The 17,524-nt window shown below is 37.9% G+C and overlaps 2 protein-coding genes across 2 annotated transcripts; both read right to left on the reverse strand.

The window, feature by feature from the left end:
• Nucleotides 1–1,699: 1,699 nt before the first annotated feature.
• LOC131182926 (mitogen-activated protein kinase homolog MMK2-like) lies at nucleotides 1,700–13,800 on the reverse strand. The gene is made up of 6 exons (XM_058152444.1): nucleotides 13,465–13,800; nucleotides 12,524–12,653; nucleotides 11,864–12,001; nucleotides 9,247–9,579; nucleotides 8,760–8,943; nucleotides 1,700–2,205 (listed from the first exon to the last, which is right to left on the reverse strand). The coding sequence occupies exons 1-6, from the start codon at nucleotides 13,623–13,625 to the stop codon at nucleotides 2,039–2,041; spliced, it is 1,113 nt and encodes a 370-aa protein (XP_058008427.1). The 5' UTR covers nucleotides 13,626–13,800; the 3' UTR covers nucleotides 1,700–2,038.
• An 823-nt stretch (nucleotides 13,801–14,623) lies between these two features.
• On the reverse strand, nucleotides 14,624–16,630 carry LOC131182927 (protein BPS1, chloroplastic-like). The gene is made up of 2 exons (XM_058152445.1): nucleotides 16,528–16,630; nucleotides 14,624–15,833 (listed from the first exon to the last, which is right to left on the reverse strand). Exon 2 carries the CDS (start codon nucleotides 15,808–15,810, stop codon nucleotides 14,755–14,757), a length of 1,056 nt encoding a protein of 351 aa, XP_058008428.1. The 5' UTR covers nucleotides 15,811–15,833; nucleotides 16,528–16,630; the 3' UTR covers nucleotides 14,624–14,754.
• Nucleotides 16,631–17,524: the final 894 nt, after the last annotated feature.

A 17,524-nucleotide genomic window follows, 5' to 3' on the forward strand; every position in this document is an offset into this window, starting at 1 on the left:
CTTACAGAAGAAACTGAAACCCTTTGGGCTTTGGCCTCCCTCAGCCTGTGGGTTGTGGCCACCATAACAAAATCAAAATAATTACTATATGATAAAGTTCAAAGCAAACAGTGAACCGATTTGCCATAATTGCTAATTGCTATGCTTTTTTTTTTCCTCCTCTTACAATTCTTGTTGGCCTTCAAGTTTGCTTACGTAATTGATGCTAGTTTTCATGTTTTATTTTTTAAATTTTCTTAATTTGAACATTTTCAACAGAAAATACGTAATTATATCATGTGATGTATATGTCACTATCACAAAACATATGGAGGATGGAGAAGGCAAATTTGATATTTGCTTTGAACAAGAGAACTAGGCATAAAACACGTGCAGTAGATTAACGTTAGAGTTTCTATGGGCTTACAAAACGTGAAAAGTTGATCTTCCAAAACCTGGCCAAACTTTCCCCCCCCATTTTCGTTAGGAAAATGATTCCTTCAACTCAATTATCTCTATCTCATCGATTGAATTCCAATTGAGATATATAAAATCTATTCTCCTGAAAACATTTCATTAAAATATTAATATTTTCTATAAATATTAAGTAAAATAAACAGGCATGACTAACAAACCTAAAAGAAAGTGAAAGGATTAATTAAGCATGAATATCTTCACTTTTATGAATTTATTTGCCCGTGGACTTGCTGAGGTAAAATTGTCAACAGAAAGAAACAAGCATGCATTGTATTATCATAAATATAACAACTTTTACAAATCAGAAGAAAAAATAGCTTGATATATTTGCAAATAATTATTTTTATTATATTTTGCACAAGCACACAGTGGAGTTATGAAGTAGGCTCTTGATTATTTGTCTCTCAAAATAAGAACTGGAGTAATTACTTCATCCTTTTGCAACTCCATTTTTCAAGAACTCAACAAACATATTAATGTAATAGTTCTGATGCAAATTATGATTCCCAAAAACTTGAGCTGCCTCCTTAGCATGCATCCGATATTTCTCCCCTTCCTCAGAGACCATAGCTATTCTCAGGGCCTTTGCTATGCATTTCCTGCTAAAAACCTGTTCTTCGCTTCTCTCTACTTCCACAGCTCTCCTTTTTCAACAGAAACCTAGCATTCAAAGGTTTGATCAGCCGTCATTGGCAAAACAAAACAACAAATCTCTATCACAGAACCTAACCCAGAATGAAACAGTGATCCCCCAATTGATGGGTGTGCCAGAATTTCCATCTGTGGTGCCCATCCTATGCACACAATTCCTGTCTTACTCGTGCGCTGACCAAAACCTGAAGGTAAAGCATCGAGATCTTTGTTTGCCCAACTGGGTTTCCTGAGAGCCCATAGAAATGGCAATCCTGATAGCTCTAGCCCGTAAGCTATCTCATAAACCTGATCTTTTGTCAGTTTGCACTCGCTGCCAAATCCCACAAACACAACCGACTTATGCTTCTGTTTGTCGAGCCAATTGAAAATGTTTCTCCATGACTCATCAATGAATTGTGTTTTTTCTGGTATCAATTGAGGGAGTAAACCTACTGGAATCACTGGTTTTCCAATCAATCACCAGAAGCTATACTTTCACATTGCAACTATTCCGAATATTAAGTGGGAAATGATAGGCCTAGCAAATTAAAGAAATTCTTTACATTCAAATCAACTTTCAGAAACTACCAAAAAAAAAAAAAAAGGAACATTAAGTCTCAGAACTATGCAGAATCCCCATTTCAAAACAGTATAGATTGCCACTACAAAAGCCACTCCAGCCACACCAAATCGAGTTGGTGTGCCCATATACTACCAACTACAAAGTAAACCTTTATAGAGATTCTTCTCAGTTTAACTTGAAGGCAACCTACCCTCCGTTTCACACACTTCAATATCTTGAAAGATCTGTGATGAAAAGAATCAACTATATGTTACATGTGAGTGAATCCCAATATACCCAGTGACTTCTTTTCTTCATTCCCTATAGACTCTGATGGGTTCTATATATTTATGAAGAAAATGGGAATCATAGAGTATCGGACAATCCTCAAGGATCAGGATTGAATTTTACAGATTCCCCCCAGATAAGCTCTTTGATATTTTCCTCGGTAAATGTTGGCTGCTCAAAATCAAAGATGAAAGGCCTTGGGCAAACAGGCTCCTCGTTGATATCATGAAGTGGTGCCAAGTAAGGATGGCGCAGTGCCCCATCAACTTCAGACCACCAGGAAGGAAAAAAAAAAAAAAAAAAGGAAAAGTCTTCATCAACAACCAAAGTACACCAATTCTAAGCATTTAATAGAACTTAAAAAGCCTCCATAGTAAAACATTATATTCAAATTGTTCATCAATTATATGATTCACTAAATGAGCATAACCAATATCGCACATAGTATTCCACAGCACGCACACACTTCCATTAATAGCACAACTCCAAAGCAGATGGATGTCGACACCATATTTTGGCCGATCACCGAAGTCAATAAACTTTGAAAATCGACCCTCGACTGACATTCCTCGGTTACAAGTAACTTGATTAGAAAATGAACCGATCCTGCATCTAGTCGAATGTTTTCCGATCTCTCAATTAAGGAGATCACACCAATATCAGGTCCCCACGCCATTCAATCACATTTCCGATCTCTCGTCAAAGGAAATCAAACCAGCATCAGGTCTCCGTGCCATCCAGTCTTATTTCCGATCTGCCCTTTATAAATATTATGGATAATCGTCTAATAAAGTTAAGGTTTCAGTCCGACTTAATGGTGTTTTCGATCTTAAATGTTCAAATCAAGTTTTCAATTTTAATGATCTAAAGTTCTATCCGGTGTTTGGTCTAGGCTCAGGCCGATCTCATGGTTACAATGTTCTTCCGACCTCTTATACTTAGATTAATAATCGCTGTTAAGTTTGATGTCCCAATACGTTCAAGCAATCAAGCATTCATGCAATTTGGATACTTTCCGAGCTCATCAAGAAATTGAACAAAAGGGATTTCATTTCATATCAAAATAAAATACAAGTCATTCGGCTGGAGGATCACCCCAGCCTGTTTTACATTTCGCTCAATCTCTCTCTCTCCTTCAGTTTCCTCCTCGCTCTCCTCTTCGTCTTGAGGAGCCAGATCCACCATCCACGAGAAGTCTTCCTTGGGGTAACGCCTTTTAAGCTCAGCCAGAAGATCGCAGTGGGCATTCACATAGGCACCAGCTTCCCTCGTTATAGCCTCTTCTTCTTTCGCTCTGATCTCTTCGGCAAGGCGAGCAACGTCAGCAGTTCGGAGCGCCCGAACTTCCTCAAGTTCACGAGCCTAATCGGAAAACTTATCCTCATAGGATTTCATCCGACCCTCGATTTCAGCAATGTAGTCATGAGTGGATGAAAGTTGGGCTTGGGCAGAAGCTGCGTCCTGAACCGCTTTTAGAATTTCTTGCCTCAGAATACGAGCCTTTTCCCTGATTATATGCTGGTTCACCAGGCTCTCTACACTCAAACTCATCGTCTGGGCCAAGAGATCGTCAATACTACTCGGGATCAGCCTGTTCCGATCCTCCTGGAGGCAGATGGAAGCTCCCAGAACCTTGGCCAAGCCCGGGTTCTCCCGAACTGATCGGTTCCTCTCTAAGGAATGAATGAGGACCTGGGCGCCTCGAGACAGGGTCCTCACAGTAGGTTGGGAAGGCCCGCCTTCCGCACTAGAAGGAACAGGTGGAGGTGGTGGCTCTTCTTGTCGAGGAGGAGAAGGAGCCACTTCTACTTCCGAGACCGGTTGCCTCGTAGGTCGGGACGAGTCTCCCGGCACTTCTCCTGAATCCCGCCCTGGCGTCTGTGATGTCGCGGCAATCTTCATTTCTCGCACCTTCTGGGAGACTTCTCTTTTCCGCTTCCGGCTCTCCTTTGCGCCTTCGCCTCCAGCCATTTCTGCACAGAAAAACAGTTAGTGAAATTAACTAAGTCAGGAGACTAAAGATTTAGGTTATACCGGTCCCGGGTCCGAGGTCAAAGAGCTGCAGTTCATAGTTTTCGTTGGCGACCATCCGCATCAGCCACCATCTTAGTTCGGCCATAATAGCGTATAGGCACGAGTACTTTTAAGTGGCCGCCTGATCCTTTAATTCCATTACCATGGCACCTTCGTCCCTACTCGGGGCGATCTTCTTTGGAATTGCTAGGCCCAGATGCAACCAGCTACGTGGGAAACCCTCAAAACCGTTCGGAATCTTGCTCCTCAAAATAAAGAAGCGATTCTTCCAATTTTTCAATGAAGAGGAGAGATCGGTAAAAAGCCTACAGTGCGGTTTGGCTTGAAAGAACCAATACTCGTCATCCTTTCGACGAGTAAGTCTATGCAGCTCGGCAAAAACCTTTGCTGTGAGCTCGAGCTTCTTGGCTTGGCATAAGCCTCTGAAAGTCACCAGAATTCGCCATGAGTTTGGATGTACTTGGGCTATACATACGTAGTAAAATTTCAAAACGTCCTTGAACAAGTTGTCAAGAGGAAGCCGAAGCTCGGCTTTTAATTGCTCTTCATATATCATGATCGCATCACTTTCTTCAAAGAAGTGATCGGTTCAGAGATCGCCATGGCATCTGATAAGCTTGTATGAGTCGGTCGAAGGTTGTACTCTTGGCTAATCGACTGCAGATCGGTTTCTTGGAGGATTGACGGCAACTCATCAACGGGAAGATTTTCTCTCCCTGAGGAATGTGTTCGTCTTGATGGTGCTGCTTGACCACGGGCTGAAACAGAGGTCGTAGGAGGCTCAGGGCGCCCACTCGACCTAATCACCTCAACTTCATCCGATGACCACGAGACATGGACGGAAGGAGAGCTCGCCGCTCTCTAACCCTCGGCACCGCTCATTTTCAAAGAAATGAAAGAAGTTTAACTAAGAGAAAGATCAAAACCCTTACCGGAATGTGATCGGCGTCAGAAGAACTTGAAGAAACGAGAGAATTTTAGAATCGCTCGCGAAGTGCTGAAAATAACACAAGGGAGCAACTGACTGACCCTTCCCCTATTTATACCCGTCTGAGCATTCAATGCTCACAGTGTCCCAAGCGACGCATCAGTTAGCGGAATCAGCCCTCTTTTCTGACACGTCGCAGGAAAATTCCAGAAACACCATAAATAAAATAAGAGGAGATCAGCTGGCTGAGATAGTCAGATTAAGGCGAAAGGTCAGATTACATCATTTGGGCGATCTCAAGAGATCGGATTACATTATTAAGAACCTTTAAATAACATATCACATCATTTGGGCGATCTCTAAAAGATCGGCACTACATCCTACCTAGTAAAGACCTATGTCAAAGCCTAGTCTTGTAGCTGAATCAAAAGATGTGTTTGATCAGAAAGCCAGCCATAGGCATCGGATAGATGTGCAGCTCAAATGGAGTGACTATGACTCTCATGATGATGGGAGGAGTCATCGTCGATGTCATCGACAGAACCAAGCTGCAGTCAGGACGCCCAATGTGGTGAGGAGCCAAATGAACTTCAAGAGGCGGTCACCGATATTTAGAGGAAAATTAGCAGTCTTCTCGCCCGAAATCAGTTCACCGATCATATCGGTAGACCGACTCGAGATCGACAAGATCGATATTTTCGATCTTGATCGGCAAATTAGTCCGGTTCTCTAACTGTCATCAGATGTGGTTATCATGATTCTCCGATCACCGGGATCGTAAATTTTCAGTCGAGGAACAAAGAGAACAATCGGAAAAAGATCAAAAGCGGTCACCATGGCCGGGATTGTTGCCGGAGAAACTAGAACAGGAGAAGTGAGAAATGGAAAAAGGAGAAATGGAATGTGGGAGAGATTCCCCGCTGAGGCATATATATATATAGGAGGCCTGAACATTTATTACTTACGGAAACCGAAGCAGATGCATCGGTAACCGAAGAATTAAATGCTTTGACTGAGGCAGCTCAGATGTAGGGGAAGGTTCTAAAATGGGAGAGATCGGGAAAGGGGCCCGATATGAGAGATCGGAAAAGCGTCATAATGGAGAGATCGGAAGGAATGGGAGATCAGAAAGCAAGGAGAGGATGAGACAATTTCCAATAACCCTCTACATAATCAGAGCCGAGGTAGTTAAAGCGTTGCAGGCGTGATCAAATCTTCACCGCACGCCTCATTTGCAGAATCGCCCACATTGCTGACAGGCGCCCAAAACAGTTATGACAGTTCTGTACATCGCAATCCTCACCGTTGATCACACTTACAAGGACAGACTCGGAGCCCTTAGATCAAAAACAGACGACAGGACCGGCACCTTTTATTCCCAGCCCTCGGATCCTTCTTGTAAGAAAGGATCCTGAGCCGTTGGATTAGAAAGAGAAAGGACAGATATTCTGGATGAAATCCCAGCCGTCCATTTTGATTCTTTTTAATTCTCAGGCATCGGATTATGTCCTTTTAAATCCAAACCTTCTGTCTCCCCAAGGGGAGATCCTGACCCTTCGTTGGGAGCACCCGTTCCCTATAAATACCTGCATGCAATACTGTAGTAGGGACGGACGAAAAAAAAGGTGGTGGTGATTATAGTGGAAAGGCTCTGAAATATAATTCAGTCTTGCTGCTTTGCCATTCTAAGCTTACATAAAATAGAGAAACTTCAGAAACTAGTTTTCTTGAGTATCTCCATTGATAAGAGTTTTCGGACCCTGAAATATTTCATTTTCAGTTTGTTCATCATTCTATTATTGCCATCCCGTCTACATCACCCCAAATATCAACACATTATTCTTTCTGCCTGATCTTGTTCTAACCTGGTTTTCGTCGCTTAGGCTCTACTGCATCTCAACCCGACTCTTGCAACCTCAAAGTGAGCATTGGTCCCTATATCGCCTGCCTTCAACGCAACAATATTCGTGATCTCCTGAGTCAGTTTGATAGCCTTGACTTCGCACAGGTAAGTGTTTAGACTGTCACCTTGCCGAACGCTCGGGCTTTACCTTCTATGCTTTTATTCTAGTAATTTTCATTAAGTTCAATTATCCTAAAGATCCCCACGTATATCTTTCAGGTCGATAGTTATTCTCTCGAGTTTACTTTTTTATTATTCATCAGTTCACGTTATTTAGTTATTCTTAGCTTTTATTTCCTTCGAATATAGGTATCCCCGTTACGGGTAACTTGTAGGTAAGTTGATAAAATGTTGGTAGCAGTATCTCAACATGAGAGTTTCTTTGAATAAAAAAAAATAATCAAAGAGTGAATAGGGAATCAGGAGAAAAGTCACGAGGTTGGGCTACTAAACAAGTCTAGGAAATAGCATATTAGCGGGGATCGAGATAGGACCCCAGACTGGTAACCGAAAGAGATCAGATGTAGCCAGCCAAAGAGTTCGGACAAGAGAGTCGTATACGAGATCGGTGAAAAGCTCGGTCTTAAACCGAATACTTTAAGAGGTCGGGGGAGAGTTCTTACCCGATCCTCATTCAAACAAAAACGGAGATCGGAGGAGAGTTCTTATCCGAGATCCCTCATTAAGAATTTCAAACCAAATACTTTAAGAGGTCGGGGAGAGTTCTTACCTGATCCTCAGTCAAATAAAAGCGGAGATCGGAGGAGAGTTATTATCCGAGATCCTTCATTTAAATTTTTGAACCAAAGAGGTCGGGGGAGAGTTCTTACCTGATCCTCAATCAGATAAAAGCGGAGATCGGAGGAGAGTTCTTATCCGAGATCCTTCACCAAATTTTAAACCAAACACCCTAAGAGATCGGGGGAGAGTTCTTACCTGATCCTCAGTCAAATAAAAAGCGGAGATCGGAGGATAGTTCTTATCCGAGATCCTTCACCAAATTTTAAACCAAACACCCTAAGAGATCGGGGGAGAGTTCTTACCTGATTCTCACCTCAATTAAAACAGGGAGATCAGAAGAGAGTTCTTATCCAAAATTTCCCACTCAAAACTCTTAATAAAGTATATCTAGAGATCGGGAGAAGTTCCCTGCCAGAGCTCTCTTAACAAAATTCAAACTAAATAACATGACCCTAATACACGAGACTACCTCACTCAAACACTTATTCACTAAAGGGCCACCTCACGAACTTGTGTTCCTGGGCAACCCAAAATGAGTGAAATATCAAACATTCATTTATTTTGCACAAAGGATTAACATCATCACTACTCCAACCCCCTAATTACCCTTTTAATTTATAGAAGAGCATGACATTAACTTTATTTGCCCTCATTGAGGGACGAGGCGGGGTGCCTAACACCTTCCCCGCCCGTGTACGGACCCCGAAGCTAGAATCTCTGTTTTTAAACTGGTTTCTTTTAATTTATTTTCACAAATGGTTTTCTTTAATTTCCCTCAAAATTAAGGTGGCGACTCCTCACTTTTCCCACTTCAGTGAAGAGCTTTCGTTCAGGCGAGCGCAAAATACTTTGCGACAATGGAGAATGTTTTAATTTGTGTCAATTATATACATAATTTTTAACATTGTTGTCAACTGTAGCCAATCACCAAGGGTATATGGTAAAACTCCCCAATTAGTAATGAGGCATATATTTGTAGAAAAAAGTTTCCATTTTAGCATCTAATATGACTCAATCAAGTGTAAAGAAAAATCTGAATATTTTCACCACGTACTCTCTTTACCCTTCCTCCTTCATGTTAAATATGCCGTATCACATTTTGCATTAATCTCTAAATCTCAACTTGCCACTACATTAACCAAAATAGAGAGAGAGAGAGAGAGAGAGAGAGAGAGAGAGAGAGAGTCAATATGCCAGATCACACCGAACTTTACCTGTAATGCGCCTGTTTGGATCAAAGACTAGCATCTGCTCTAACAAATCAACAGCACCTGGGGACATATTAGGAAATCTAGCGGCAAAATTTTGCCTTGGGTATTGAGGAAGCTGCCTAACATATCTTCGAGCATTATCACTTCGTAGGAAGCCAAGGCTGGAGTCATCCGGTGAACCAATGAGCTATAGAAATAGAAAATTTGATACATAAGTTATTTTACTGTAAGTAATCCACACAGTAATAGAGAAAAGGTAATCTCATATCTCAATAAGCCAACTATGCATTTCATTTTTTTGGTGCATGTTAACAGTGAGAAGGCACACAACCAGTACTGACCCAAGAATCTCCAGGCAACAATGGCACATAAGGGGAAAGAAAAAGAATTTAGGTCTTTGACCACAAACAAAAAGAAAATACTTTCATTTAGACAAACAGCAGCAAGGATACTCTAGATAAGATTTGCTGAGCAGTGTCCAAAAAAATACCTCTGTTATAAGCCTCAGCTGATGAACATAGTCTTTACCAGGAAACAAGGGTTGTATTGTCATGATTTCACCTAGTATACAACCCACTGACCATATATCAATTGCTGCAGTGTACTCTGAACAATTAAGGAGTAATTCTGGTGCCCGATACCAACGAGTAACAACACACTCGGTCATAAAATCTGTTTCGGATGTTGTTCTTGCAAGACCAAAGTCTACAATCTTAAGGTCACAATTAGCATTCAGAAGCAGATTGCTAGGTTTGAGATCACGATGCAAAACATGTGCTGAATGTACATATTTGAGCCCTCGCATTAACTGATAAAGAAAATACTGCAAAAGGAACAATAACATAAACGCATTTAGTAAATTATGCTTATAAAAATTTCAGTAACAATTACCAACTATAACATATATTAGGTTGAGAATTTGCTTCATTGTAACAATTATGTTATGTGCGAGGATAGAACTAATTAGAGGGGTAAAATAAGAATGAAAATTATTATTTATATATTTATTTATTTAAAAATAAGGGAGACATATAGAGTTACTCAAACTATAGGAGAATTAAACTCATGAGCCATATTATGAAGTTGTGGAAGAGAGATGTGGAGCATCGACTACGTCATGATACTTCTATCACTCTCAATCAATTTGGCTTCGTGCCCGGTCGTTCAACTATAGAAGCGATCTTTCTCATTAGAAGCTTAATGTAGAAATATAGAGATGTGAAAAAAGATCTATACATGGTTTTTATTGATTTGAAGAAAGCTTATGATAGTGTTCCAAGAGATGTCTTATGGAATGTGTTAGAATAAAATAAGGTATCTATTAGGTACATACAAGTATTGAAAGATATGTATAAAGGAGCAACTACAATTGTGCACACAGTGAAAGGGGACACAAGAGATTTTTCGATCTCAATTGAATTACACCAAGGATCAGCTATAAGCCCTAACCTTTTTACATTAGTTTTAGATGAATTGACGAAACATATACAAGAGAGTATTCCTTGGTGCATGATGTTTGCGAATGATATTATTCTGATAGATGAGACGCGAGAAGGAGTCAATAGAAAGCTAAAGTTTTGGAGAAGTACGCTAGAGTCAAAGGGCTTTAAGTTAAGTAGAACGAAGACAGAATACATGCATTGCAAGTTCAGTGAAGGCCAAACTGGTGATAAGGAAGGAGTTAGTTTGGACAGAGTGGTACTGTCCCAAACTAATCACTTTAAATATCTCGGCTCAGTCCTTCAAGTAGATGGAGGATGTGAGGAGGATGTTAGACATAGGATTAAAGCCGGATGGTTGAAGTGAAGACGTGCCTAGAGAGTTTTATGTGATCGCAAGATTCCCAATAAGTTGAAAAGAAAATTTTACCATACAGCCATACGACCAGCTATATTATATGGTAGTGAGTGTTGGGTACTGAAGGAGTCGTATGCGTCTAAGATAAGAGTTGCAGAGATGAGAATATTAAGGTGCATGAGTGGCCATACTAGACTAAATAAAGTCCGTAATGAGAGTATTAGAGAAAAGGTAGGAGTAGTGCCAATTGAGGATAAGTTGAGAGAAGGGAGATTGAGGTGGTTTGGTCATGTGAAGTGTAGACATACGGAGGCTCCAGTTAGACAAGTAGAGCACATTAGGTTAGAGGATAGAAAGAAAAAAAGGGGTAGACATAAATTGACTTGGAGGAGAGTAGTACAACATGACCTAGAAGCATTACACATTTCTGAGGATTTAACCCAAAATCATTTAGAGTGGAGAAAGAGAATCCATATAGCCGACCCCAAATTTTTGGGATAAAGGCTTAGTTGAGTTAAGTTGAGTTTGAAGAAGAAGAAGAAGAAGAAGAAGAAGGAGAGGAGGTGGGGCGTGTCGGTGCTTTATTCAGATGGAGAACCAATCTCACAAAGTACAGAGGAGGCCAGGCAATACCATCCTTTCCACAACCTAAAGTCAGCTCAACCCAGTAGCTACCTGCTGCACATGTAGCAATGCTTTGCTTCCACATCAAGAAAGATAAAGGGGAGAGGGATAAAGAATGCTGTTATGAACACTAATAAGAAGTAAGGGGCTGTAATTGTATGGTAAAGAGAGTAGAATAAGAAGATATAGTTGAGATGAGCTGGATGAGGTAGTTAGATAAGTCAAACTTTGGCAAGAGAATGTTGTATAAATAACTGTTAGGGGCTGTAACAGAGGCTATTCAAGAAATATCAAAATTACAGTCAATTCTTCACTCTAATTCTCTCTATTCTCTTCTCTCTAAGTTCTATTTCTCTATATCTTCCTTCTCCTATTTCTTTTCGCCTTTTTTTCTATAATCTCTCTCTAATTTCTGCTCTTCTTGGAACTAAGAATCCTGTTGAATAACGGATGCATGGAAACTTATTTAGCATCCAATCCCCCATAATGCATGTGCAGCCCACTGTTTCCATGGGGCAGGACACAAAAGTTTCTCATAGTGATATGGTGTTGGCACTCAAAGCATGGGAAGATGAGATAGTTAAATATAAATAAAGATTTGAATCCGTAAGCAATTGGGAGGGAAAAAATATTCAGCTACAATTACACAGCACTATAACAAACACAAAATCATTTATGGTGCTAACCCGACAATGATCATCTGTCAATGGTTGGTTGGAGCGTATTATTTGATGAAGATCAGTGTCCATCAATTCATAAACAATGTAGACATCATTGAAGTTCTCTTTCTGGGGAGGTCGTATGATGTCTCTAAGAGCAACAATCTGAGGAAAAGGAAATAAGAATAAGATGATTCCATCAATTTAGACAAAAAAAATGTAAAATGAATTTTATAAAAACACAATAAGATAATTATTCTACAAACTCAAGAAAGAACCATTAAGACCATATTCCACACGCATTCAGAAAATATTTGGAGTACTCCTGGAAATTTCTGAGTTATGAGTTATCTCATTCATAATTAGGCATTCAAAAGTAATAAAGAGAGAGAGAGAGAGAGAGAGAGAGAGAGAGAGAGAAGAAAAGAAAAAGGTAACCCCACAAAAAATTGGTAACTTACTACAAGCACTAGTAACATCCTTAATTCAAAACCTTGCTCGTACCAATATATATATAAGCTTCAATTAAATAATCCAATGAATCATGGATTAAAAAGGAAAATATAAAGTTTAGAACTAGAAAAATTGATGTTCCATATCAGAACAAAAGACAGAAGACACTTCCAGAAAGCAATATAACTTGGTTAACATTAAGAACTCAGGAGCAATAGCAGCAAAGAAACTGACATTTTCATGGTCCATGTGTCGAAGAAGCTTAATCTCTCGCAATGTCCTTTTAGCATCTATCCGGTTGTCAAAAGCATTACCAATTTTCATAATGGCAACTTCTTCTCGGGTCTCAGAATTCATAGCAGCACTGAAGGAAATAAAAAATCATATCTTCCTTCACAATGTTGGTAAGAAAAAACAATCGAGTCAAATGTAAGGCTGTAACTATTTATAGTTCACCAGAACACTAGTTCTCTGGAAAAGTAGTGGAACAGGTTTCATACACTTTTCTTGCAGAAACATTACAGAGTCAACTGGAAATAATCATCAAACATACTGCCGACTAGTCAATATTCTGGAATAATAATAGGCACAGCATACCCATCAAAACAAATTTAAGAGATGAAACCTAATTGAACATTTTATCTATTTCTTCATAGCTTACAAATGTACCGATGCACTGATTTGTAAGTGAAACTAGTAAATTACAACATTTTATCTATTTCTTCATAGTTTACTAATGTAATGATGCACTGATTTGTAAGCGAAACTAGTAAATTTCAACTTGCCAGACCCAAAAAAAAACCTCATAATTAGATTAAAATGATGATAACAGAAGGTTCACAGCGAAAAGTAAAACAGAAGATATTTTAGAGGCAAATTAGGACCACAAAAACCTGATCGAATCACGAGAATAAAGTCAACTCTATATGTTTCAATAAAGATCAACCTAATTACAGTTGAAAATTAAGCTAATTTTGTAAAAATATTATGATCTGCATAAAAGACTCACTACAACACTTGAATACAAAACAAACTCAGGACAAATCTCCACTCCATCAGCAAACTTAAACAACGCACCAAAAATCTTTCGAGATGAAGAAAACAAACCATCATAAAAACAAGAAGATCTTCGTAGGTAAAAAAGAGGATAACAAGGAAGTGATTAAGAATCTTACCAAACAATACCATAAGCACCTCGGCCAACGGGACGAATAGGAGGGACGTACTTTCTAGAGACTTCAAAGAGGTTGCCGTACACATTATACTGAACGTAGCGTCCGCCATGAGTAGGTATTCCTCTGATGTTATGCTCGCCGGGGCCAGAGCTTGACTCCATTGACACAGCTGGAGCTCCGAGGATCCGAATTCGGACCCGGTTACAAGTAAAAATCTGAGCTTAGACGGGGCAGAGAGAGAGAGAGAGAGAGAGAGAGAGAGAGAGGTTAAAGAAGGGCTATATCAAGGCGGGCGTGTCGGTAGTTGTAAAGTATTTTTATTTTTGACGCTTATTTTTTGGGGTTGTTTTTTTTTTTTCCTGCGCAAGGAGATGAGGTAGGGCGAAAAAGAAACATAATAAAAACATATAAATAAATAAAGGGGGTTAAGTGGTGAGTATTAATGTAAACTTTTGAACTGGAAAAGCCTGGGTGACTCGTGAGTCGTGAAGAAATGAGACTTGTAAAGTGGGTTTTTAACTACTCTCCTTTTTGTGAAATTATGATTTGGTGTCCCCTAATGAATGGTTTGGCAATGGTTTATCAATCGATCCAATCCAATGCCAGAATTTCGGACCAGTATTTTATTATTACTGTCGTTTGCTATTTTTTTTTTTTAATTGTAGATTTCATTTGAAATTGTAAATGAAATCTAAATATATATATATATATTAATTTTAAAAATAAAATTAAGAGGTTAATAAATTAAAATTTTAAGATTAATTTTAGAAATTATATTTTAAAATTAATTTTAGTATTGACCAAGTCAAATGCTAAAAATATTGCAAAAGGAGGTCTACAAGAAATTGTTCCATTTATTACGTTTCAGCAGGGCAAGGAGCCATTAGACCAGGGAGTGGACGAAGCATTTTGAACAGTCAGAGGAGGCGAATTTTCAAAACAATGAATGGGATGATTTAAGGCAGCTGATGTCACAAATCACACATTAAATAGGCAGGGTCCACTCATTTAGGCCTGACTGTGCGCGGGTCAATAATGGAGCCTCCATCATTGGAAGAGCATATTTTTCTCCACCAGACATGAACCGACTTTCAGATTTCTTCAGATTGGAGTCGGAATTGAATTGGCGATTCTCATTCCAAAATCAAATGCCATGGTGTAACAGCAGAAAGCGTTTCTTAATTCTGCATATACGTAATATAATAAGCCATACAAGATGCTACAACTAAGGAAACATCTCACAATTAAACCATATGTATACATTCGAAAAGTTAGCTTCAAACATATTCATCACACAGTCGGCTCTCCTACATTAGTACCTAACATTGGGTCAGTGACAGCACCAGATGCTCTCAAATTACAAAGTAAAGCATCGCGCCCACTCAAAACTATCTTAAAAAAGACGTCCACTTCCTTTGCAAGAAAATCCAGCCCTTGAGAGAGTCTTTCAGCACCTGTTCTTAAATCTGAAACAGAATTTTGCAATGCTTCTACTTCAACAGGCTTTAGCCCATCTTGAATCATGGGATACAACTTCTTCACAATTGAATCAACTGCATCCAATTCCTTCAGGACTGTAAATTTTCCACCGGAAAACGTCTCTCTGATTTTGACATTCACATTTGTTTGCAAATTACAATATGCTTGTGCCCACAAGATTGTGTTTGGGACATCCAAATCTAACAAATTCTTTGAAGAACCTGAGAAGGCAGCAGCAAAAACACTGCATACAAACACTGTTAGCACCTTAACTCCATACATTGCCTGCATCAAGACCTTTCCTTTAGCTGAGTTCTTAACCTTTGGCAGATTCAGTGATTCCACAAGATTATCCAAGATGGAGCGACAGTTCTCCACTCGTAAATTCTTTGAACTAATGTGTTTTCTCCAGCTATCAAGGGAAGATCGCACCTGCACGAATTTCTTTGAAGTGTTGGACTCCAAATTATGCAGGACACATTGAAGCAAGAGATGGCCTTGGTTAAGCCGGGAAAGCTCAGAGCTAAAAGCAATGCAAATATCGGGCAACTTTACACTAATGTCAAAGTATACATCTATCCATTTCTCATCCCAGTGAGTCACAGGGAGCTCAAGATCGGTAATCAAGGTTTTTATGTCAGTATGAGTCTCACAAAGTGAATCCATCGCATAGTTCATCCATGTTAAGCTAAGAATGTCATTCTTATCCTTGGGATTAAGTTTCCTCAACCTCTCTGCCAAGGTTTCCTCAAAAGCATTCAATAAGGAAAGAAGCCTTGGAGACAATTGAGAACCCTTTGGTGATATCATCCGGAAAGGATTCCCGAAAGAGAAGAAAGGGCGGTGTGGTTCCTGTGGCCTGCTCATCTTGATTATTTACCACAAGAAGACTGCAAAAATGCCACACAAATTCCATGAATGATGAAGAATTCTATAAGATCGACCAATACCATGCAGAATCTAGAATCGGTTGTTAGCAAGCAGAACCTAAACAAGAGAAATTGAATAATTGTGACACTATCAACACATAAGCATCTTGAAACAAATCACGAAATAACCCACAAGAGAATAAGAATAATAGAACTACAACTCCAGTCCTTCCATCTGATTCTTAAGAAATATTACATCAAATTCTTTTAAGAGAACCAGCAAGTCAAAGCTCAACTCCAATTGAACCTGACAAGAATCTACCCAGTATAAACCAATTTTAGAAAGCAGCGAAACATGGACATAGACCAGAGCTCCAAACAAAATCTAACAAAGTAAAATTTTATATATATATATATATATATGCAAAATTAACGCGGCCATATATCTAAGAGAGTCGGGTCACAAACAAAATAAATTACATCCATCTTGAGATTCATCTATGAAAAATTAAAAATACTTTTTTTTTCTTTTCTTTTCTTTCTCATAACAAGGACTTGGGGGAAAACAATCCATCCCATAACTGAGTTTCAATTCATGCCTCTAATTATTAAATTAAACCATAAAAAAGCCCAAAAGAAACAAGAACAAGAAATTAATTTAGATTATTGCCACTCAGAAAAAGCTAAGCAAAGCAAATCGATCGAGAGAACTTACCAAAAAAGAATAGATCGGTTGATTAGAATATCGAAAACGGTAGATTAAGCAAAAGCTGCAACTGGTTTGTACAAATTTATGGAAACAGACAACAAAAAATTATGAAGGATTACTCCCTCCATTATAAATAAATAAATAATTAATTATTGGCCAAAATATTTTTATAATATTATTATATAGAAATGTGTTAAAAAAATAAACACATTAAGAATAATAATAGATAATAATAAAATTAAAAAACAATTAATATATTTTAATTTTTTAAAATAGTAAATAAAGTAAGATAAAAAAAAATTAATTTTTTTTTTAAATTATCTATTATAATGGGACGAAGGGATGTAGAGAGCAACTTTTCTTAAATATTTTATTTGCAAAATTTTGTGGATAAGTTAATAGAATTTGGCAAAAGAAATTCTAATACAATTCAAGTTTAATATTTTAAATTGTTCATAATTCAAATTGTAACTCTAGTCACAACTACTCTGTTTTGTGGAAATTAAAAAAAAATAATAATAATAATTGGGATTTGTAGGTGTTTATCATGCATATAGAAATTAATTCATACAAAGTCATCAATTGTTATATTAAATATTAGTTAAATGTTTGTGATATGCACACATTTAATAAAAATTAATTTTTTATAATTAATTTAAATTTTAATATTTTGTTTTTTTGTTAAAATTTTTTTTAATATCTTTTTCAAATTACATTATTAAAATTTGTAACATATAACTATAAAACTCTAATTTAATATTTTATTTTTAGTTTTTACATGTCTAATTTAATTTTTTAATAAAATTATTTTTTATCACTTTTATAAAATAATAGTCATAGATTACAAATCAATAACTAATTAATAGAAGTTATTTTTTTAAATTATAAATTAAACATAATTAATTAAAAACAGTAAAATAATAACATTAATTTAAATTTTAATATCTTATTTTTTATTAAAAATATTTTTATTTTTTTTAATTTAATTATTAAAATTTATAAC

Source organism: Hevea brasiliensis, chromosome 9, assembly GCF_030052815.1.
Source record: "Hevea brasiliensis isolate MT/VB/25A 57/8 chromosome 9, ASM3005281v1, whole genome shotgun sequence".
NCBI lineage: Eukaryota > Viridiplantae > Streptophyta > Magnoliopsida > Malpighiales > Euphorbiaceae > Hevea > Hevea brasiliensis.

What these genes read in the sequence shown, in the direction of transcription:
- LOC131182926 (XM_058152444.1), bottom strand. Translation starts at nt 13,625, where the DNA reads ATGGAGTCAAGCTCTGGCCCCGGCGAGCATAACATCAGAGGAATACCT. An exon ending in AGCTGAGGCTTATAACAGAG is followed by an intron (nt 8,944 to 9,246) that starts GTATTTTTTTGG and finishes CTATTTCTATAG; the next exon opens with CTCATTGGTTCACCGGATGA. An exon ending in TCCAAACAGGCGCATTACAG is followed by an intron (nt 2,206 to 8,759) that starts GTAAAGTTCGGT and finishes GGTGGTCTGAAG; the next exon opens with TTGATGGGGCACTGCGCCAT.
- LOC131182927 (XM_058152445.1), bottom strand. Translation starts at nt 15,810, where the DNA reads ATGAGCAGGCCACAGGAACCACACCGCCCTTTCTTCTCTTTCGGGAAT.